Consider the following 24,282-nt stretch of genomic DNA (forward strand, 5'->3'; position numbering starts at 1 on the left):
TCGCTGACATTTTCATCATCTCACTGTCACAGGAGAGTGTTCCCACCTGCTTCAAGACAGCCACCATCATTCTGTACCAAAGAGGTCTGCAGTGACTCGTCTGAACACTCACCTCTGATGTTCTGATGAAGTGCTTTGGGAAGCTGGTTCTCCAACACATCAAAAACATCCTAGCTAGCCTGGACTCTCACCAGTTTGCATTCAGAACTATCAGATCCTCAGAGGATGCCATCTCCACTGCCAATCAGCCCTCACACACACCTTGAAAATAGCAACACCTACATCAGTTGTTGAACACCGGGCTGTGTGCTCAGTCTCGCTCTACACCACGACTGCAACCCCTGACATGGAGAGAACCCTTGTGAAGTTTGACTGCACCACCATCATCGGCCAGAATACAAACAACGATGAGACTTCATACTTCTTCTGGAAATCATCACTCTTGCAGAGTGGTGCACTGAGAACAACCTACTGCTCAACGTCAGCGTAACCAAGAAGCCCATCGTTTATTTTAGGAAAACACACACCCCTGTCTACATCAGTGGAGCTGAGGTGGAGCTCCTGGGAATCACAAAGAACCTGTCATGGTCATCACACACACACACACACACACACACACACACGTCAGGACTTCCGTGAGGTTGTGATGTCACAACTATACAGTCACCGCCCTCAGCCACACCCCCAGCAGGTCATCTGCAGCACCACCCACCAAGTACAGGGATGCTCATCCACCCGCTCAGTCTGTCTGAGTTATTGGAGCGCTCTACTCAGGAACTACTCTTCAGGTTTTTGGAGGTGGTTCAGTTTGTCTCAAACGGCTTGTTTCAGACAGAGGGGGGGAACTGAGGGGCTGCAGAAAGGGCCAGCTTAAGGACTTTTTTGAACTTGTAAATCATGCAAAGCTAATCCCAGAATAAAAATATAGAGCTGAAATGAGCATGATATGGGACCTTTTAAGAGGGCACTTATCTCGTGCAAAGTTCTTGTCAACTTCTACAGAGGAGCAATGGAAAGTATACTGATTGTAAACATTACAAATTTGCATGGAATGTGCACGGCCCAGGACAGGAGGGCTGTGCAGCGGGTGTCTAAAACATCACTGGTACCCATCTACCGAGCATCAGTGATATCCGTGAGGTGCCTGAGCCCAAAGGTATCCGCTGCCGTACCACCTCGCTCCAGAGCAGCTTCTTTCCCCAGGCAGTGAGGCTTTTAAATTCATCCCCCTCACTCCATCACAATGAGCGTTTTTTGTTATGTTTCGCTCTGTGTTGTTTGCGCGCGGAGCATAAAGGGACTACAAACGTGGATTTTGTTATACAACCGTGTTGTAGAATGACCATTAAATGCACCCTTGAAACCTAGAAGTCTTCTCTTCTATCTACTTTTCTTGGCACGCTACCACCACCAGCTGTCAATCAGGGGGATAGCATGAAAACATTGGCAGGAATGTGTATTGTGTTGCCGGTGTGCTTGTCCGCGAGTATGGGGTGCAAACAAAATGGGTACCTGCTCAGAAAAACATATTACTAGTGGTCAAAAACACCACAAGGTGCCCTGAAAACTCAAAAGATTCAAGAATATAAAGGCTCCACAGGACAAAATGAGCCTTTCCATTAGTCCCAGACACTTGTCATTTTAGCCATGCTCTCATTCACTACTAGCACAGCTTCTTTTCTCAAGAGATGTTGTGGTGTGTTCATTTTAAGAAACTCAGCGGTGTCCTTTTACCCAGGAATTCTTTGGTCATGGTCTTGTACAAAGCTCATCTCCACATGACTCCTGTCTGACCACACTGCCCTGTCCGCATCAAGACTGGTGATTCCTCCTTATTGCTCACAGGCTGCAGATAAATGATCTCGTCTGTGGGGATGTAAACTGTTTTCATGATGTCCTTGTTCTCCTGCTGTTGTTCTCTCTGATGTAAGACCATTTACTGACAATGGAACTCTTAATGGGAACCGGAGTAAACAGTGCGAAATTCACAGCCGCCCCAGTTCAGCGTTCACCTCAAGACTCAGGTCACGGTTAAGCAGGTTTCTAGTACAGCGGCAGAAAGTCAATACTTGTTGGTTGCATTCTTCCCTATGAAAGTCTGCATTCCTTTTCACCTTTACAAATTGATAATTCAGATGATCAATAAAGATTTTCGACATGATTTAACATAAAAGGTATTCTAATAGATACAAGCTTGTGTGTGCCTGGATCTTGAATAAAGAATAGTTGGTTAATGATATCTGGACCAAAATGGATATTGTTATTTATTGAATTTATTTGATAAATCTATTATTTATACACATCACGTGTAGGCAGCTAGATATGTCGTGATGTGTCATGTGATGGCTCACATTTAACTCACGTTATATGCGCATTAGTCTCGCATAGCCAGACCTTCACCCAGTAAGGTCAGGCTGAAGCCTTTATCGTTCTGGGATTTCACAATCGCCTTTAACAGCGCTAAGCCCGGGATGCAGACGGTGCTCTTGTGATACGGTAACACGCAGATTGTGGAAGGCGAGGAGAATTCTGACTGAAATAGTCGGCCAGTGTGCCATCTCGATGATATAAATAATAGAGTTTCAATTTGTTTCCAAATGTCCTTTTTTTACCGGGAAGGACACAATACTTTGTTTGGTAAGATAAAAACAGAAATAGATTTTCCAAAAATGGATGGCTGTTCACATATGAACCATTTAAGATAAGAAATGACTTGGAGCAGTGTCTTGTAATCCCATGTGGGATGGCCAAATGTTTAGCATGACACAAACAACAACTGTGAACTATAACCTGCAACAAAGATTGTCCTTAATAGTTTGCAAAAGCCCAGTGTTACTGTTGAAATCCTGAAAGCATTTTATAATTCCTAAGGGAATATTATTTTTATGGAAATTATATTTACCAGTTGACAAAATAATCTCAAATCAAGGTAAACTTAAAAGAGTAAGATCTTGAGTTGACGTTGTCGACTTCTGCCTCCAAGGACGAGAATGAATTGTCAAGCTCAACTTTATTTACTAAAGAATTAAAAATTATAATCAACATGAACAATTTAGCTAAATATACCAACATTTGCTTCATTTGTCTGATGTGTAAATGTACCATCTTTATTCTTATTTATAGTAGAAGTATCAAATAGGAAAACTTTCTCACATGTTTCACTGGAAGGCACACCACTTTTAACCCAAAGATTATGCAACTCTGGAAACTCTGGAAATGAATTGGTGTAAATCAAAAGAAGTCGGGTACACTTCCAAAAAGTGTACTTTTTTTTTTAAATTTATGCTTTTATTTTAACACATTTGGTGTAGTTACAACACAACTTCAAACCACTGGCATGTACAGTGACACTTCTCTTGGGCAGCATCAGCGCCAGTATTATCAAAAATGTTTATATATGATAGCAACAGTGATTGACAGTCAATTCAGAGATGGTTGTATGTGTTGATCCTGTTTATTGTCTCGTGTTTCCTCGTGTTTGGTTCTGAAATGCAGGCAGAGGTTTTTATTTGTAGCAGTGTACTGCTACATATGGAGGTCATTTAAGATAGCAGGCAGACTTGTCTATGTGAGAGGTGATGCACTCATCTAAACCACGGCCATTAAAAACCTGTTTATTTGCCGTTTCTGACTCCACATCCTGTCTGGATAACTAGGGTCTGAATACATGAGACTGTCTTTTAAATCCAGAATAGTTTCTCTGAACCTCCAGTGTGTACATAGTTTGAGGGGAAACATGCTTGGATGAGTGGTGTCCAGTGAAAACTGATGCTGTTCATTACTGTGAGATAAAACAGGCAACATGCAGCTTCCTGTCTATCGTCCAGCTACAAGTTGTATCAGTCTGTTACAGGCTGTGATGTTTGTACCAGTCCGACTCTGTGGTCACCTTCATTTTCAGGATTTGTTTACAAATGTAATAGTTAAATGAGCTGATAAGACTTTTGCAGATGGTTAATGAAGCAGCAGCATCAGCTTACAATTTCAATGTACAATTTCAAGACACTGAATCAAATCTCAGATTTTATTTTACCCATCGCGCAAATCTTTACCTTGAACATGCTTTCTCGAATTTCCACAATTTATGTCACATTGACGCCTTCATTTATCTGTTAAAGTAACGACTTTTTGTCATTCAGACACAGGTTATGTCTAAATGTTTGTCACAGTTCGATTCGGGCATGACAGGACAGTAACAGAATTACAATGGTATTGATATGCAGGACATTATGCCACAGTGGCATGTTGTTGCTGATATTAGATTCCCGCACAGTAAATGCTGTTGAGAATGTGACTGCTTTGTAGTTAAGAAAAATTTGATGATTTGATCAAATTTAGGTGTTGGCTTTTACTTTGGAAGGTTGGCATTTTGTAGATATCAATTTTGAGAAATGTGCTTACAGTGCAGCCGTGATCAGGCTATATTGAACGCTTGGCCTTGGACATGTTGCTGCCAGGTATTCTGGCCTGGTATTTTCGTGTTTTGTTATTTTATTATCTTGATCATGTTCTGATTGGTCTCAGCAGAATGGAAACTTGGCTGGAACATGTTGAATAGTCCCTCTGCTACGTGCCTTTCATTAAATCAGATCCCAGACCAGACAGTGTCAGCGTGTTCATTTAAACTGAAGTGTGACGCTAGATTGAGGCACTCCAAGTGGGGTTTGGGAACGTAGTGCGTGATGCCTGCCATGAATACAGACGCACATTACGGGAAAACAGTGCTAAAGTACGTTTAATTGCCCCCATTTGTTGAATGGTCTCCACATATAACCTCATAGAAAATGAGTGTCCTGCTGTTGATTATTTGTGTTTTTGACAGCTTTAATTGTTATTTGCTTGGCATGACGTAGGGTTTGAAGTGAATGAATTGGTGCACAGATGTTATCTGCAATTATCTCATCATCATTTCCCTACTCGATCTGGCCCATATGTGTACCTGTAACCAAATACCATAGGCTCCGAGTTAAGGCAGCGGTTTAGCAGCAGTTAGGTTGCCAATCAAATTGAAGCAAATTTGTGCATTGATCAACTTAGCTCCGGCGCACAAAAGGTCAGATTTCTTTGAGTTGTATCCCTTCCATCAAAGCACGAGTTCAGATGGCACTCAGGTGGGTTTGATGTACTCATCAGAGGCTCGTTTAATTAACTCAGCTTGCAGCCAGCGTTCACCTGCTGCGGTCTGAAAGGCAGCTGCTCAACCTTCAACCTCCTCTGCCAACTTACAGACAGCTCATTAATTGACCCAGCGTGACTCCTCTGACAGTTTTCACTCTAATTGTCAATTAGGCAAGGTCCTTTTCCAGCTGGGATATGGTGCTATGTGGTGTGTTTTTGCAGTGTCAGTAGAAATAACAGGGCAGACTATAATGTGAACACCTCACTCACCCCAGCTAGAGAGAGAGTAGCAAAATGCATTACTGTTGAAATGTCTATTTCTGTGCATCAATGTTGTTCTAATCCATGTTCTTAAATTCTGTCTTTTCAATGTGAGAGGCGTTAGTCAGTGTCCTCACACAGACCTTCACTGGATTTTAGTTTGTTTACTGACTGTGTGCACATTAATTATCATAGCTACAGGATCATTTTGCTTTATTGTCATTCACTGATGTGTGTATTAGTAGTGAATGCCTTAGTAATTTACATTTCGTCACATGGACTCTTTCTCTCTGTCATTAGCCACCAGCAGAAATGTACAGACATCTCTTGAGAGACATGATGGCAACAAGACAATCAGTGCACTGTAGAAAACCATGAAATGTACAATGCCTCCATATTTGTATACAACTAGATTTGAAATGGGTCTCTTCCTTGTCTGCGTTTGGCTTTGTTCCAGGATACCATGCAAGTATATATTGTATCACTCGCGTACCACTGCAGAAAAGTTGCTTTCTCCGTGTCTCCCACTCAAAACCTAAAACGTCAAAATGAATGTGAGGTATTCACCGAAGCACGGCAAGCTCGCAATTTAATCATTCTAAAGATTTACAGTTGTGGCACTAAAGCGACCGTGGAATCCCTGACAAACTGTAAATTAGTCCTAATAATGTCACAGTACTTCAGCTCTTTATTGTGTCACTCGCTGTTGGGTCTCGGTGTCCACATGTTTACAGTGGCCAGTCGTAACTCAGTGTGATTTAGAGAGCTTGTGTCTGACTGGTGTGAGCTGGTGAGGAGACAAACTTCATTGTCCACCTGCTGAGCTTTAACCAGCCTCGACCAAAATACCCTCTTGTTTCTGGGGATGAGGCTCAGCTTCAGTGGTGAGGACGCTTACAACATGCTCACACAATTTACAACATTATCTGTGCTTGTGCATATGTGGGTGTAGAATTTACTCTCATATCAACCCAATATCTTATGAATGTTTGTCACCCTTTTTGATATTTTAAACCCAGATTTTGCCCTCAAATGTCCCCTTAAAGTTGAACTTTAATTGGAATTCTCCTCGCTTTTTGTGTAAGGAATTATAAACTATAATGATACTTCAGCTGTTGGGCATAAAACCGTCTTTTCATATTTGTGGAGACAGTGGCCCCCCAGCTGGATAATTACCTCTATGTTTGTTGCAATTGGAAGTGATATTACATTTGAACTGTTAACTATTTTTAGTGCCCACCCACACAGATATTGCACTAATTAAATTACTGTACCGACATTGTCTGGACCAAAAATTCATGCCCCCTGGAGGACACACACACCAGGGAATGTTTTGCTTGATTAAACAATTATTATCAAAATTGTTTCTGATTAATTTTCTGTCAGTTGACGAAGCGATTATTCAACTAAAAGTCTAATTTTAACTCTCTTGTGCATCATTTTATTTGCGTCTCCTCAAAGTCAGCCTTGGTATCTTTGGAAAGTTTGGGATCCTACACACACACACACACACACCAGTGAGTTGGCTGATTAATGAAGTTAAGAGTCTGCAGTTGTACAACTTGAGAAATCGAAAATAGCATCAGTGTTGAGGATTTGGCTTCTCTTGAGCTGTTACGAAATGCTAAGGGATAAAAAGAATGTAAAATAGTGGAAACCAAAAATTGTGGCTGGCACAACTTGTCCATCCATAGCTTCTCTGACTGCAGCTCAGCAGTGTGGTATTTGGCCAGGACAAGCTAATGAAATAACTTCATTAGGGGCCACATGTAGTGAGCAAAAGAGGGAGAACGTTAGGCCCAGAGGGAGGCCCCTGGTTCTTTTTAACAGAGCTTTGAGGTTTTCAACAATGTTACATAACAGCATCTGCATGGTGTTAAATGTTTTTAGGGTGTCTGCAAGTCCTGGAAAACTCTTACAGTACCTGAAATTATCTTATTCAAGGCCTTCAAGGGTCTTGAACACCATCATTTTGTATATACTTTGTTACTTTCTTTTCATTTAGCCTGCTACCTACTTGCTACTATCTGCTGCAGCTTTACGGGCCTGTACAATGCTTGAATACTTGAGTTACATTGAGATGTTGTTTTTAGCTTTTACTTTGTGCTTTAAATAACCCCCTCATCCAGTCTGGGTGGCGACTGGCTGTGTTTCCACCCCTCAGATAAATCGTGGTGTGAAAAAGGTCAGGTCAGAACCAAAGGGTCAACGTCTCCAAGACACAGCCTATTGAATTTACTCATCACAAGACCTTAAATCTACCAGTTATGTGGAAGACTTCAGGGACATGTTTGAGATCACTTGCAGTGTGAGACTGTGTCAGGCAAGACTACTTTGCTGCTCTCTGAGTTTCAAATCTGTGTGGGAATGCAATGAGGCATGGGTTACATTTAAAGGAATTGGCTGGCCTGTGGCCAGAAACATTCAGCACTGGTCTGGTCAGGTCAGGCATGATGACAAGGTCACAGCACAATGAACTTACTGACTGTTCTGTGGGACCTTAAGGTCAGGAGGTTAACCAGTTGTTGCCAAGGTTGTCGTACCTTGAAATGAGATACACTTTTATGTAAAGTGGCGGTCACACCACAAAGTGATATTTGCTTCTCCACGTGAAATTGGTGGGGCCGGATGCTTGATGATGTAGTGACTACTGGCTGGGCTAGTTGGTTAACTGCTGGTGAGATAACCGCTAACACACTAGCTGGCCGGGCTAGTGCAAGTCAGTCAAATAGCTCACTGAGCTTCTCTCTATTTTCTCTCTACTGTTCTATTTAGTTCCCCATGGCATTGTTCACTAAAAAATGATGAACTAAAACTAAATCTCTCGAGCTTAGTTTGGTTGTTAATGGGACAATAACTTCACAGTTTATTCAGACTTATTTGTGCTATTAATTCATGTCTCCTAGTTGCCTGCAAACCATACCTCTTTCATGGAACAGTTCTTACTCAGATAGAGGAGGTTAAATAAAAGTGAATGGTTCAACACAGCTAGTAAGCTTTGATGGCCGTCCCCTTAAAGGTCACAAACATTAAGATCGCTTGCTACTGGTCAATGCCACAAATTTGCGGGTCAAAGTCTTTAAAGGAAACTAGTACGGTAGACCATATTCTGATGCATGTTATGGGCTTAATGCTGTTGGCTGGTCCAAGTTCTCCTTTTCTGTCTGAACTCTGTCAAACAGCTGATTCAAAGAGGTCACTGTGGGAAACAGACAAGAGGGAATTAGGAATAGCACAGACATTATCTCACCCTCCTCTGCTTCACCCAGCTCCGGTGGAACCTTAGGCGCCGACTCTGCACGGCTCATAGCCCGTGTCACCGCACAAGCTGTAAACACACCCGGGACACATTGAGCACTCTCATCTGGTTTTCCTGCAACAGAGGGTGAAGACGTTACTATGGGAAGGTGCACCGTCGGCCCACACACGGCTACCAGCTAGGTCAATCCCTCGAATGATGTCCACGCCTTCAATGGGCAGTGCAGGCCGCACACCTATGTCCACCTCACCTTGGACCAACCCACAGCTAAGCACCAAGCAACCAGTGCAACACCGTTAAGCCCATACCCCGTATCAGAACATGGTCTCCCATACTAGTTTCCTTCGAAAAAGGCAGCACAGAGCTCACACTGTATGAATTAAATGCCCCAGTATCTCTCCGTATTTTTACCGGGACGGTGACGTCACTGGCCAGTAGTGACACACAGCCGTCGGACACGAAAGCTGAGAAATCTGACTCCTCCAAGCTGCCTTTCACTCCACGCAGCAGACTCAACCTGCGCCCCACGCCGAACACTGGCTTTCGGACAATCAGCTTTCCAGCGCCCCCTGCCAGCTGGCGATCCCATTGAAATGAATTGAACTTTGCAGTTTTAGATGTGGGTGTGACCAGGCTTCAAGAGGGGATCGTTTCAGTCCACCCACATCGCAAAAATACAACACAGATATTTTGAATAGCAGAGATATGGGACATCATCGAAAATAAATGTTGAACTTCTTAGGCAGGGACCACGAGTTTTAAAACCATTGCTATGTGTTTGTAAATTTCAGGTGGCTGGATGTGAGCGTAGCCAACCTGACTTGCACCAGATACTGGGTGGTGTACCTGCAGGTCATCCAGGAGGCTGTGTGGCCAGGAGGAGCTCTGCCTACAGACCCTCAATTTGAACGCAGCCAGCAGCAGAAGGACAGCACCAGGCAACAAGCGTTACACTGTTTGATGAGAATCCTACCAGGTACATGTACGCACACAAACAAACAGTGACAATGTTGAGCGCAGAATGTTTGAATGACCAATGCATCGCATGGCCAGTATTATTGGACCAGTTAAGCTTGTAACAGAAAAATCTATTGGGGGTATATGTAGGTTAGACACCGTTCTATAATTCTCCATGCCTTTGTGTCTCTAGATCTGGTCTCAGACATGTTGGGCTCAGACAAGTATAAACTCAGCTGGCAGACTGCACTGGACTCTCTTCAAGACCCCTACATTAACAGGTGAATATACGCTATACACTCGATGGCCACTTCATTACAGTCAGTTGCAGTTTGTGGTACAGGCGACATAGACTGTTTGCCTCGGGGACCAGTGCATGTAGAAGGGGGGGAAAAAAAATCACTTGCACCCCTTCTTCTCAGGTACTTAACTCAGTCAAAACTTAACACACAGACTTAATACAGACAGGGGTAGTGTAGTCTCCTATTTCCATCACAGATAAACGTCTGCTTCGACACCATAGAAAACATAGGTCTTCATATCTTTCCAATCCGATCAAAAGTATTCCAAAGTACATTCATTGATACAGTGTAAAAAATGAACTGTTAATAGCTGTTTAGCATGACTTTCCATGATGCAGATTGTCCAAACTGTAAACAAATAAGTAAAAAAAATAATGCGGGGCTCAAGGTGTAGCCCACAGCTGGCACACCTCAAAGCATGATAGGAGTCGTGGACTGTAGTTCCCAAATAGAAGCAGAGATGCTTTGGTTTATGACCAGATACCTGCAAAGCGAGTGACGTTCTCATGAGCCTCGGCTGTACTCTGTGGTTAGTGTTAAGTAGCGCATTTTTGCATACTAACACGCCAAACTAGGGTGGCCAACATGGTAAACGTAATACCTGCTAAACATAAACATGCTAGTATTGTCATGGTCAGTATTGAGCATGTTAGCATGCTGATGTTACCATTTAGCCAAGTGCAGCCTCACAGAGCTGCTAGCATGTCTCACCTCTATTTATTTAAATGACCCGAGGGAATGTATTTCCGTTGTGAATGGCACCTCTAGCAACAATAATGACAGCACACCATTCGCTGAGCTCACGTCCACTCGGATCTTGAGTCTGCCCGCATGCTTTGTACACTCGGATGGAGCCGCACGGTTTGCTGTTTGGAGGCGCTGGCTTTTGTTACCAAGCAGGTGTATCTAATCAAGAGGCCAGGGAGGCACGGAGAGAAGCTCACCTTTAATCGCACGGTGTGGACTAATTTCCTCACTGAACAACAGACAGTTGAGTAAACAACAGCTGGAGAGGTCTAAAAAGGTTTACAGATGTAGGCACAAACCATGGTTGGAATCAGTCAGCTGTGGTGTTTTTGACTTTTGTACACAGAGTCCCAGACAGAAGAAGACCGATATTGAAAGCACCCTTTTCCAAGACTTAGTTTACATATTGGATCTGATTAAGGCTCTTCTTGCACGGTTACTTAATTTGGCTAGACAGACAAGCTCTACAAGAAGTCTTACTGGTTTCAAACCTCCGTTCCATGCGATAATGATGGAGCCCACTGTACTCCTGGGAAATGTCAGTGGGTGAGCCATTCTGTCTCAATTCTGTGTCAGAACCTCCTGAGCCTTGTGTCTTTATATTTTGACATTAACTGTGAATTTAGTGGAGTCAGTGTCACATGCGGGGTTAGTAGATGAGACCCATTTTTCTCTCTCTGGGTATGTTTCTTACAGTCTGAATCCCAGTTTGGATTCTGAGCTTGCTCTGCTTGTTTATTGTTGTATGTTCCTGTGGTATATTTGCATGATACTTTCAAAGTACAGCTGTTTACCACCATTGCTAACAATTGAATGTTGTTCTCTGCCCCTTCAGCTGTGAGTCATTTTATCTCTCCCATTGTATCCAATCTCAGACCACCATGTTATGGAAAAATCACACTATATATTGCCAAATTTTTAGGCGAACCACTCCCATGAATTGGATAAAACAGCCAGTGTGAAAGGGTCTGTATATTGACATGGGGTCTTCATACATGAAAATGTGTTATTTTACATTATTATTCATCATTATTGCTATCAATGCAATTCGAATTGATCTAAAAACACAAATGTTTTAGGTGAACCAGAATTGGATTAAACGGCTGGTGAGAACTATCCGATTAAGCTGACCAAGCTAATCTTATTGGGTCATTTAAGCAAACATTGTTAGAGTATTGCTTTGTAATTTGAAGTATGTTGTGTTTTCTTTCCGATTACGTTTTTTCCCCCCAGTTAATTCAGTTAGCTATGAAGCACTTGGCAGTTACTGTGTGTAAATATTTCTTTGTAACGACTAATCTCTACGTAAGAAGTAGTTTGTGTGGTGCAACCCGTTTTAATTTAGTGATGCATAAATCTCCACTTCATAAATACTTGCATTACATTTAGGCAAAGTGTGAACTTAAGAAGAGCTGGTGTTACTGGCTTCAGACGCTGAATGTATTAAGTCAAGACTTGCAAAACAGTGTGATTCAGAACATCACAGGCAACATACAATGCAACCAAAGCGACCTGCTAAAACGTTCTGGTCAGCTATAACCTGAAATAACTTCAACGTAATCCGTTAAAGACTTTGTTGACACTAACAGAAATAAGATGGTGTTAATACATTTTTACATAAGACTCCCTGTGAGCTACAGAGCTCCAAGTCTAACCAAGGGGCCTTCACAGGCCACAAGTCACTAAAGTGAAGATGCTGACTGCTGGTCCTGTGTTCCCTTAGACACCTCGTCTACTGCATATTTGATCTTCTGCTGGAGTTCCTGGTTCCTGAAATACCTGAGGAGGCCTTCCAGAAGAGCCTCTTGCAGACCCTCACCAAGAACCCGGAGAAGCTGCTGGCATGATGAGTAAACCCACTGCAGCCACCTAGCTCTGATTTTCCACCATCCTAACTCATCGTTCACCATTGATGAATTTCTGAAAAGCAGTGCGGCAGCGAGGCTGCTCCTGTTCTACTAATGTTCCTGCGATGAGGAGCGTCAGTGAGTGTCTCTGGTGGAACGGAATATTCTCTGTCCCCACCTTAAACTCCTGTCTTTAATTACGTGGTTGATGTGTTGACATATGATGCTCTTGAACACAGTGTCCTGTGCACGCACGTACACACACACACACACACACGCACACACACACACACACACACTACATTTGAAGCATCTTTGATTACATGAGAGCGCCTGGTTTGTGTTTGATCTCGGAACGTGTCTGACGTGCTGTTCAGATGTAAACATGCCTCCTCCCATCTCCACATTCAGCCTCTTCCTGCTCGCTAAACTCTCCGGCTTTGACTAAACTCGCTTCAGATGTCCCCCATCCCCTCCTGCAGGAAAAACCCACACCTGTTGCTCTAATCTGGAGAAGCAGGATTTGCTGCCCCCCCCCCAATTTAAATCTCAAAATGCTCTATTGGGATTTAGCATCAGTGTTTGTATTCTCTGTTGACCCATTCTTCAACATCCCACTGGCTCTGTATAGAGCCACAGATGTGATTCTGACATAATGTGAGCTATACTTCCTAAATCTGAGCCTTCCTGAGGGATCGCAGGGATGATTCTTTTTTTCTTTTAACCTGCAGTGTCCAGGTGTAGGAAAAGTACATACTGTAGTGTAGTGTGGTGAAGAGCTGGCCATAAGTTATTTCACTGGCTTCGCAGATGTGTCACAATTCTTTTAACAGGTCCCCTGGAGAATTATCTGTGCAGTTAATTTCCAAACTATATAAGAGCTGGGCTCCACAAAAACAGGCATATGAAGGATGTAGGAATGGTGTTAGCGCAGATACACTCAATAACTTGAGGTTATCGTAGGTTACTGTAAAACAGTCAGTTGGCTAATTAACCAGCAGGCTTAAAGGGTTGGTCACTTACATCGAAGAATATTTTACTCACTTTTAGTGTTATCTGTCCATGCTGATAGCTTTAGCTTTATTTAATCTGTGGTGATCACAGCATTTCAAAATAAGGTTCAAAAATATTCAGTCGTTTCCAGAAGCAACGTCCCCGTTACTCTGGACAATCAGCAGATCTCACTGTGGACAGTTTTCAGCACAACTACTTGGTGCTTCTATGTGTATCTATTCAGTCCTTTTATCCTAGACCACCACCTTTGCTGGACCACATAGTCATGGGGTTCAATAACCGTGGTCAGTCATCCTCTAGTCACCTTGGAAACCATCTGGAGAGAGTTTTAGTGGTGTCACCACACCGTCTACAGTCACTTTAAACACATGGTTGAAGGTTTTTGCACTTTGGAAATCTGCCTTAGCATCTTATTGCCTTCATGGTGGTAACACAACAATCGGCACTTCTTTCCCAGTCGGAAAAAAGACAATGATTTAGTAGTTGGGGTATGTATCCAAAATATGCTACAACACACAGAATTATTCTTATCTCTATCACAGACGTGTGTAACCCTAATGTCTTAACACATACTGTCTTAAAATACTGTTTAGTTCATCTTCAGTTGCAGCTGGCCAGAGTGATGACGTGATCTAGATCCAAATCTCTTCTGGCACCATTTTCAGGTTCCAAATTGTTCAGACTCAAATTTAGAGAAGCACTTATCTCATTTGTCAATTTACTTTTAGGAGTATGAGGTCAGCTCCAAGTATGCAGTGTTTTCTCATGTAAAACACATCAAATGTGTCTCCCGCAGAACAGAATCTGCATATTCAGTTGAGCCAAGTTTGAGAAACGTTACATTCCATCTCGTAAGTTTAAAAAAAAAAAAAAAAAAAAAAAAAGGGGGTCAGATTTTAATGTTACCATCATTCCAGTGTTTTGCGCTCATATCCTGGTTACGTGGTCTCACCCTCGTCTTAAAGTCCTTTTCTTCCCTTTTCCAATTGTGTTAACTTTTGATTCTATTTATGAACCTATTTATTTTCTTGATTTGACTAAATGAAGGCGTTTTGTGAATTGTGCCCGTAAAAGAAGGTGCCAGCGCTGACAGAGAGGAGCGTCCTCTCTCTGAAGTGCTTGTAACTGGATTTTGCCTTACAAGGTGACTCGATGAAGTTTGCCCTGCCTGTCCTGCAGTGATGCAGCTGCAGTGTAGCCACTGACCATGCCTTAGTAGAACATAAGCACCCAGTTCCAGCTCTCTGTAGTGAAACTATTAACACGTGTCCTTTTTATTGTGTCACATTGTGCTGAATGTTGAGGTTGTTACGATTTTTTTGTTGTGAGGATATTGTGAGATATGTATTAATTCTCTTATCTGCTGCTGCATATTGCTGCCTCCATGACGTGCAATATTTGTTCAGTTCAGATCATTACAACCGGAACATTTTCTTGCTTTAACGAGATCCTTTTCATGCTTTAAGAAGATATATTTCATGTTATAATGATATATTTTTCTCGTCATTACTTTATCTTGTTATGTCTCTCTTTTTATAACATAAGTTGGTGTATTGTTAGAGAAGAAGAAGAAGAAGATCCAGTCAGTGCCTAAAGAGAGGACAGTGCAGCCTACATCTGCTAGAAATATTGACAGTAACTGGTTTATATTAATAGGTTTTTTATTTGATGCTTGGGATAAGACATGGCCAGAGGATCATCCATCCATCCCATCTCAGCCTACACTGAGTAAAGGTTCACCACCAGTCCACATGTACACAATCATACTCATTTGTGATCACAAATATGTTTTTGTTCGCACTGCAAACTAGACATAACACTAAATGAATAGAAACAGCCCAAGCAGGGGTGGAGGGGTGACGGAGAGGGTAGAGCAGATACATCAGATACTTTATTAAGCTTGCTACTTACAGTACATTGAAACACAGGGGGTTGAAGTCCTGGCTAGGACGTCGCATCTGGGCTGGGAGAGTTTACTGTCCATATTCTAAGGCAAGTCAGCGTCCACTTCAAGCACTTGCTATTAGAAGTTAAAAGCTTCATAATTTGAGCAAAGTTAAAATAACTATTACTTTGTGAGCGTACAAAAAAACTACAGCTCCCAGCGCAGCTACACGCGTCACTGTAACTCTCCTCTGAAGTGTTGACTGGACTTTTACATCATTAGAACAACATATCGTGTTATAATGAGAAACGTTTCATCTTTTAATGAGACACATTTACTCTGTGTGATAGAAGATAAAGGACATGATGTTCTAGCATGAAAGGTTGATGGTAAAAGAAATAGTATGTGTTAATAAGCAGAGTTATGTCATAATAACATGAAGAATATATCGTTGAAAGGGTCTCGTTAAAGCAAGAGATTTTATAACAACTGTTGTTTGCAATGGTGGCAGCAATACGCTGCCGTACTTATCTGCTTTAATCAATAGTGGATGTTAGATGTTACATCATTCATGGGAAAAAAAAAAAAAAGCGCACTGTGCTGTTTGTCTTTGGAACTTCACATATTTATGCCAAATGTTACTTAGAACAGTTCTGTAGATTGTGACAACTGAAGCACTAAAGCTTTGTCTGTTTTAGAGAAGTATGGGACATTGTACAGGCCCACTGTAAACCGTAATCCTCTTCTCTCTCACCTTTGCACTCTTTTTCACCTCTGCGTTTTCTTTTGTAGCTGATCCTGTGTCTGGTGTTTTTCTCCACACTGTCGCCTGCGAACACGTGGAGCTGTGTCGTGCATGTTAAAGCTGTGAACTTGTCTCTATATGCTAGCACAGATTGTGTCACCGGCTTTTTAAATATTTGCTGGCTGTTCTTGAGCAAATTTGCAAAAAATAATAAAGTTACCAAACATGAGTTATTAAATCTTCCAACTGTTGTTCACACTCATTATTTTCTTTGGCCTGGGGTGGGCGTTGCACTTTACAAGAGGCTGGTGAGCTGCTCTGTAATCTTTTATGGGACTTTACTTTAAATGTATCCCAGCCATGTTTTAACAATCTGGAGGTGCACCAGAAACGTACTCTTCAGGGGCATTTATGCATTCCATATCATTATGTTTTACCCCTTATTTATATAGACGTTTATCAGCTCCCCACTAATTTGCTGCAGCCTGCAGACTTGTGCTTCACGTCCAACGACAACACAAAGTGTGTGTGGATGAAATACCCCATAATAAAGATCAGAACCTTTTTCTTGGAACGGTTTCTGTTAAACGGCTTTGCGTTGCCGAGAAATCCTCTTAAATCGGATTTACAGATGAAAACTGTAAGCAACACTTGGGATTAGCCGAGCGCTGAGGGATACGGAAGAATAAATGTGATATATGTATATGTGTGTGTGTATATAAAACATTTACATAGATCTCTTTTTGATAGTATCTTTGTTAAATTAATTGGATTTCTTTCAGTCTTCCGGTCACATTCAAGACAAACTCTCCAAAAGTCTCAGTCCTCGCTGTCCTGCAGTTCCGCTCTGTGGCCAGCGTGAGACGCCGGGAGGCAACAAACAAATGTGACGATGTGATCGTTTTGACTTTACATGAGTGATTGTGTAGATGAAACGCCAGATTATGTTGAAAACGTTGAAATTCGAATACATTCGCATATCCCTAACCTTGAAAAGTGGACCTTGAGTTTTCTCTACTGCTGTTTCAATACAGTGTAATTTAGTACGTATCAGGGTATTTTGTCAACTGCTAACTGTATATTAATTGTCTTACTCTCAGATTAATTGATAACGATATTTTTAGTCTGTAAAATGTCAGAAAATACATTTTAAACAAATGACGCCCATTACACATACATAAAGTGACACCGTCCAATGTCGTATTTTGAAAAATAAAATACTCTAAGGTTGTATTGTCCCACGTGATCTGTTGCAGTGATTAGATATGAGCGAGTCTTGTCCCCCATAGTTTAGAGAACAAAGTGCCAAAAAGAGCAGCAGTGCCAGTAAGAGCCTCTGTGTGGGGGATGAGCCTCAATTCCTGGAAGGCTATTCAGAGAGCTGCGTCTTGCTGATCAGGGGTCTGTGAGTGAGGTGTGACCCACAGAGCAACAACAGCAATATCTATTAAGGCAGACGCACGTAGCTTGAAACACTTGATGGCCTTTACTTTTTCTTTTAAACTTGTAACTGTAAACTTTCTGTGCAAAAAGTATTCGGTGTTCTCCCTGTGTTTTCCTCATGAGGGAGGAGAAGTCTCAAACGCATCACGTGACGCTAAACTCTAAACTGAAAATGTTACTTTGGTGGTTTGGCAGGCCACCTCTCAGTAGCAGGGGACCTCTGGGATCCATAACTGCGTATAAATGAAGACATTCCCCAAAACAATATTGGACAAATAAATGAATAAATGCAAATTTCCAATGAAAATGAAATAATTCTGAGATTCCCAGACTGTTTTTAATGTGATTGTGGTTGCGGAGGCGCCTCATGTCATCATGGATGACAGACCGACATCAGGACTGTCTCCTCCTTCATGTGCACGAGGAAGACGTGCCTGTCTGGCGGTGGCCGAGCGCTCTTTGTGTTTCAGGACAGTGTTTGGGTCGAAGCCAGGGCTCCCGCCATCCTGCCCACATGACCAGACCAACTGACGGTGTCGCTGTAGCAACTGCACCAAGGAGGAGGAGTCGGGGGGGGGTGGTGGGCTTTTACCTACTGCTGCTGCTGCTGCTGCTGACATAGTCTAGACAAAGTAATGGGTTGCCATGGCAAAAATGCATCTTGGAACATCTTGCAACTGACGATTATTTTCATTATTCATTTTTTAAATTGTTGATTGAACTGTAATGTCACAAAGTAGTGGGAAACATGCAGCACCAGTTCCCAGAGTCCAAGGACACATCTTCAAATTCCATATTTTGTGAAACCAACAGTCCAAGTTTGAAATGATATGAAACAGAAAGCAGCAAATCCTCTCATGTAAGAAGCTGGACTCAGAGAATGTTGAAAGTGTTTCATATTCATGTTCTGTGGATCCACTAGTTGATTCAGCTGTGAAACTGGCCTTGTTTTAAGCTTTTTGTGCTAATGTTTTTTTAAATGTTACTTTGGAAGTTTTTTTTGTAGCCTAAGACATTCGAGAATCTTCTCAATTTCCTATCCTCAGTTGTCTCATCAAGGAACATTTAATCCTAATGGACCTTGAGCCGAGTTGGTTTTGTCAACCAAAGTCAAGAATTCACTTTGGAACGCAACTCAGAGTGCTCCGAAAATGTTTGAACTTGTACGTGTACATATCCGGACATAACTGGACAGTGCCATCTGCGGATGAAGATCGCGTGATACGTTTGAAAGCTGCTAAATGGACCTTGGGGCAAGAATGTCTTCTCAATAGTCAGATTTATCTGGAACTATCTGCCGCGGTCCGGACAAAGTCTTAAAAGGTTGGGAATATGCTTTATTTTGAATATATACGTTTCAACATGACCTGGTGTTTCATCTCCACTATCACTCATGTAAAACCAAAGATCTTTTCATATGAAATCCTGTCGTCATATTTGTTTGTTGTCTTTAACGTTAACATGAACAGCTGGTAAAATAAACAAAGTGACGATACAACATTGATTGCTGTGGGTAGAAAGGAATTCTGTAAACCTTTCCCAATTGCATTTATAGTGACAATTTAGATGTGACGATAAAGGCTTCGAGAGTCTGGAAATGTTTGGTTTAGGTACCTTGAAAGTGCTTGAAAAGTGCTTGAATTTTACAGCTGTACAATCCCTGATCTGCGCGCCCACTTTAAATAACGGCATTAGCAGACGACAAGCAGAGGTGTCGCAGACCTCCATCTTGTTCTCCACCGCAGAGCTGATGAGCCGTGTCATTAAGCTGCTGCAGCAGCACCCACACACCCTCCTGACCGGCACACCCTCCTTTTTTCGGGGCGGGGGGCAGTAAATGAATTAAAAGTTTAGTTTCACATCGGCATCCGTCTGCAGCATGGGCTGATCTACATGGAAACCACATGTTCTTCGTCCTCGACAGGTTACGCAATCCCCTCTCATCACCCTCCTCCTCACACACACACACACACACACACACACATATTCTCCAGCAGCGTTTGACACGCTTTGGTCTCTGGTTGTTTTCTGGAGGCACACCCCACCTTCGTTCCCTGTCCAACTCTTGTTTTCTTTTCTTTCTTACATAATAAAAGGCAGACACACACACACACACACAGGCCTGCAGCTCTGAGGACATACAAGTTTGAGCCGACTGCCCTTTAAAGGACAAAACCCGAGACACAACCCCAAAAGGTATTTTCACTGACTTCAAATGGTTTCATCTATTTTCGGGGAGGCCTGTTTACCTGCTTTTCACCTTTAATGCCACGAGGAGAGATTTGGAGTTGTTAGTTTGACAGCCTCATTACGGTTTAAACATCTTGAAACAAATAAACATTACAAATCGGCTCGAGACGTTGTGGCCGGCCAGAAAAAACAACTCGACAGAGTGTGGTCTCCCTTTCAAAATCAATCTGTCCAAGATAATAAAAAACAGTTCATGCCAGTTCTTCAAAATGCCTGCTCACACACGGAGGGTTTACTGGCAATACCAAAATGAGAACAGAAAACTTTTTGTGCTTTTTTGCAGTGAATCTATGAGAATTTTACTGCTTTTCTCGACCGAGGTGAGAAGCAGATTTTTGCAGAAACATTAGAGGCATTAGAAGCTTTCTCTTTTGAAGGACATCTGTGAGACTGATGTTGTGCTGGCAATTTTCATTGCATGCTTGGTCCTGAAACGCGTCTCCAAATATCAACTGTTTTTGAAGTAGCTGGAGTCATCTCACCTGCTTCAACAACTCGCAGATAAAGCTCAGTGACACCGGATCAGTGTCATTGTGCTGCACTACAGTGCCCTCTTGTGGCAATTCAAAGAGCTTTACATAAACTGAGGAAATGCACGAGTTTAGTCTAAAGCAAAATAAAATAAATTCAAATAAAATAAAATGAGATCAAGAATAATCCTAGTACAATACTGACAGATCCAACTGTATGTGTGAAGGTCTGTTCATGTGAGTTAGAGTTGTTCAATTTTGGGTTTTTTTGTTTTTTTTTTACTGCATTTTCATTTGTCACTTGGAGACGTGTGTCATGATTGGAATGATTATTATTGTCAGACATCAAATCCAGAACATTATTAATTGCACTTCCATCTCTCACACACACACACACACACATTATCAAACCACCCGTGCCACCTATTGATTTGGGCAATGTGTGAGATGTGTGAATCCTTCGCCTCTAGATGGCAATGTAACCAAACTACTGATTTAGTGCCCGTCCCTAAAGAGGCCACGGGGTGGCGCTGCGTGGTAAACTAACAGGGATCCACCTGTTACTGCCGTGAGGGAGGCTGTGGAGGGAAGGATGAAGCAGAAGGGAGAGAAGGGTGCTCATAGAAACACTGAGGATGGTCTGCGAAGGGATAAACGTGGACGTGATTTTTGGTCACAGTAGTGCTGTCAATATTTATGAAGTGGAAGTTTACTGTCAGTATTACAAAGTTTGTATGTTCTGCTGAAGAAATGCATCAATTTCAATGTCATCAGTCAAACAATAAAGCAGTGGTGTGGCAGTAAATAAAGTAAATAAACGATGACCTCCAGTCAGATGGGGAAAAAAAGGGAGCAACAACAGCTGGAGGGGATTAACTCCCAGTCCGGCCAGTTGTTTGCTGGTAACCAGCTCTCCGCCTCGCTGTCGCAATGCAGCTAAACCGCTGAGCAGTCACAACAACTTCCACAGCTGTATTTATAACCAGAATCCTCCCCTGCCTAATTAATCCCCCCCGCTTGTATAATTGGCTCGCGCTGTATTTGTTATTGTTTTGCCGTGTGGGGCTGTGTGAGACTGGGGAAATCAGCCACCATTCGTCAAAGCACACCAAACTTCTTTAAAATGGTGAATCTGACGGAGCTGCTGGATCCTGTCAGTAAGACCTTGTTGCGGTGAGGTCATGGGGAAGAAAAAGGTGGGGAAACAATGACATCCTGGCAGTGTGCACCATTAGTTTAGACTCCCCAAAAACATGAATACATATGTTACACTTCTAGAAAAACATTCATATAGGCTGTTTTTCCCTTAACAGGACCTAACCTCCATGTTTCAGAGGCTTTTCACACAGATAAGAATGCAGTTCTGGGGTTATCTGGGTTCTTGTGTAAAAATAGTAGCAAACATACCTGCTGTTTAAAGAAATCGTTCAACGTTTTCCAAGAGGTAGATGAGAAAGTTGATACCGCTCTCATGTACGTGCGCTAAGTACTGAATTGGAGTCGAGAGGGAATTAGCATAGCTTAGCATAAAGACAGGGAGCAGGCAACCGTGTCTCTTTCATACTACTAAATTGCAACGGCAAACACGTTTTCGAAAGAAATGCATTGCCACCTGAGTTACCTTTTTAAACGTTACACATTTTTAAACGTTAGGGCTATTTGGCAACACTGGTTGAAGCAGAGGGAGACGGCTAGCGCCTGATTGCTGTTTACCAAGAAACCCCCCCCCCCCGCCACCAAAACGACAAATTGCTGTTTTACATTGGTTTGTCTACAGGTTACTTTATGCTAAGCTCGGCTAACCGCCTCTCGGCTGAATCTCCGTACTTCATCTCACAGATATGAGATTGGTATCTCCCGAAAGACAGCAAATAAGCGCATATCCCCAAATTCCTTTTAAGCCATCTGAGTCAAATAAACGTTGCCGGTTTTAGTAAAGAACAAAAAAAAACGTTTTTCTGTCTGTTATTAATACAATTACAGTTGAATGATAATGTTAACGACATCAGCATTGATGTCATCATATTGCCGTCACTCCAACATTGAATGCTTCTGTCTGGAGGCAGATTTCCTTATATTTTGGTGTCTGTATCAGATTTAACGCTTAATGTGCAGCTGTCCTCAGCAGCATGACTCTCAGTTTGCCTCCACATAAAGCCAACAGAGTTCTCTTTGTTGCACGAGTTGCTGGTTTCTTGCAGCGAAACAGGAAGTAAAACATAGTCGGCTGCCAAAAGAAGACTGAGTGTTATGTGTCCCTGCAATTCCACAGACCTCTAAACAATGCTGGCAATGAAAACGCACACACGGGACTGATACGACACACCCTTCACACCCAGTTGAGGTGGTGGTGGTGGTGGTGGTGTGTCTGCGAGCCACACGCACAAAACACAACCACACACACACACACACACACACACACACACCTCCAGGGACTGTTACAATAATTTCCGAAAAACGCTCCCTGTTAATTGTGGAGGAAGGTTCAGCGAGGAGGTGAATGGGAGGTTAACAGTCCACCTCGGGGCCGTGAAGCGATCTGACCTGGTGTCACTGAAGCCTGGAGGCTGAGGTCAACAACAATCCACATCATGAGTCACGATTTCGCAACGAGCAAGTTGCCATAATTAAAATTGCAACATGTTGCATTCCAGCGTCACTGAATCAATAATTGTGAGACATTTTAATACTCGTTCCAAACAAACGTGACCATTACAAAGTGCTGCTTTCAGGAATCTACAGGATGCCGTTCTTCCACGGCTGTCTGTCGAGGGCAGATAAGGGAAGGAATGAAAATGACAATATTCTCTTCAATAACGCCAAAGATGGGGACAGCGGGGGGTGGGGGGGGGGGGGGGGGCAATGTTTTTATTAGAAATTTAGTTTTAAATTATTTAACAATAGAGTGCTGCAGGAATGAGGCCTAAAACCTGTGAGTGAGTTAGCGTTTTTTTGCATTTCCAGTTACCTCGTGTCGAAGTCAATGGGTTTCTTGAATTTGATTTTTGGTTAAGTAATACCCCACTCGTGAATGATGAAGGTTTTACGTGTCTGTAAAAAGGGCGGTTGCTAACAAGTGGCTAAATGAGACTACAGAGGTTGTCGGACATTATCAGTCTTCATGCTGAACACGGAAGCTCATCTACTCACTCATCCTCCTTTACAGCCTTGCTGTGTTTATACTATCTATCTATCTGTCTATCTATCTGTCTATCTATCTATCTATCTATCTATCTCATTCTATATGTTTAGTTTAGTGGTGGTTCATTGGACAGTTGTACACTGACTCTTAAAACATTCCACACTTTAAGTCTTTAGGCATGAAAATTGTAGTTGAATTCATTTGATTTTGATGTTATATTGAGCAGAAAGGACCTCAGCCTTGCATCAGTAGTTTAGTGCAAAAGTGGCCTCACATGGTCTTATATGGGTCTGTTTTTACTGGGTTTCTTTGTTTATGGGACTACCTGAAGCTCAGACTATTTCAGCGGGCAGCTGACTGTACTGCTCTTCGTATTGGTGGATGATCAAAGGCTTGAACCCTGCGTGACCTCTCAGTATACGGTCTGATCCCGGCACACTGTAGGTTAATGTTTACATACAGTCCAATGAGGCAGATTGAGTAGAGAACTTGCAGCAATCTGTCTCTCAGGAGGCCTGATGCTCCAGTCATATATGGAGGGTGATAGAGAAGACTGAAACTTGTATTTACAAAGACAAAAAGTTTGACAAAAGAAAGTCATTCTTATAGCTCATATATGGCCAAAATATTGTCTTAGTTCAAAATGTTACCTGTATTACTTAAAACAGCTATAATATATATATTTTTTTATAATAAAACGCATCACATGACAATGTGAAAACAATGTGAAAGGGGCAGCTTGTAGTGATGAACCTACTGAGAATTGTCAGTTGAATCTGCAGCTGGATCTTTAGAGTTTTTGGATTTGGTTCACTCTCACTGCTACTCATTTCCGGCCGCAG

At 42.3% G+C, this 24,282-nt stretch overlaps 1 protein-coding gene across 1 annotated transcript in view; it reads left to right on the forward strand.

Moving 5' to 3' along the window:
• Positions 1–12,491, forward strand: part of snx19b (sorting nexin 19b) — a 36,422-nt gene extending 23,931 nt beyond the window's left edge. Inside the window, exons 12-14 of the mRNA XM_070905901.1 lie at positions 9,430–9,614; positions 9,789–9,876; positions 12,368–12,491. Of these exons, the coding sequence (XP_070762002.1) occupies positions 9,430–9,614; positions 9,789–9,876; positions 12,368–12,491 (397 nt within the window). The remainder of the gene's footprint in view (positions 1–9,429; positions 9,615–9,788; positions 9,877–12,367) is intronic.
• The last annotated feature ends 11,791 nt before the right edge of the window (positions 12,492–24,282 follow it).

This window comes from Enoplosus armatus, chromosome 5, assembly GCF_043641665.1.
Source record: "Enoplosus armatus isolate fEnoArm2 chromosome 5, fEnoArm2.hap1, whole genome shotgun sequence".
Lineage (NCBI taxonomy): Eukaryota > Metazoa > Chordata > Actinopteri > Centrarchiformes > Enoplosidae > Enoplosus > Enoplosus armatus.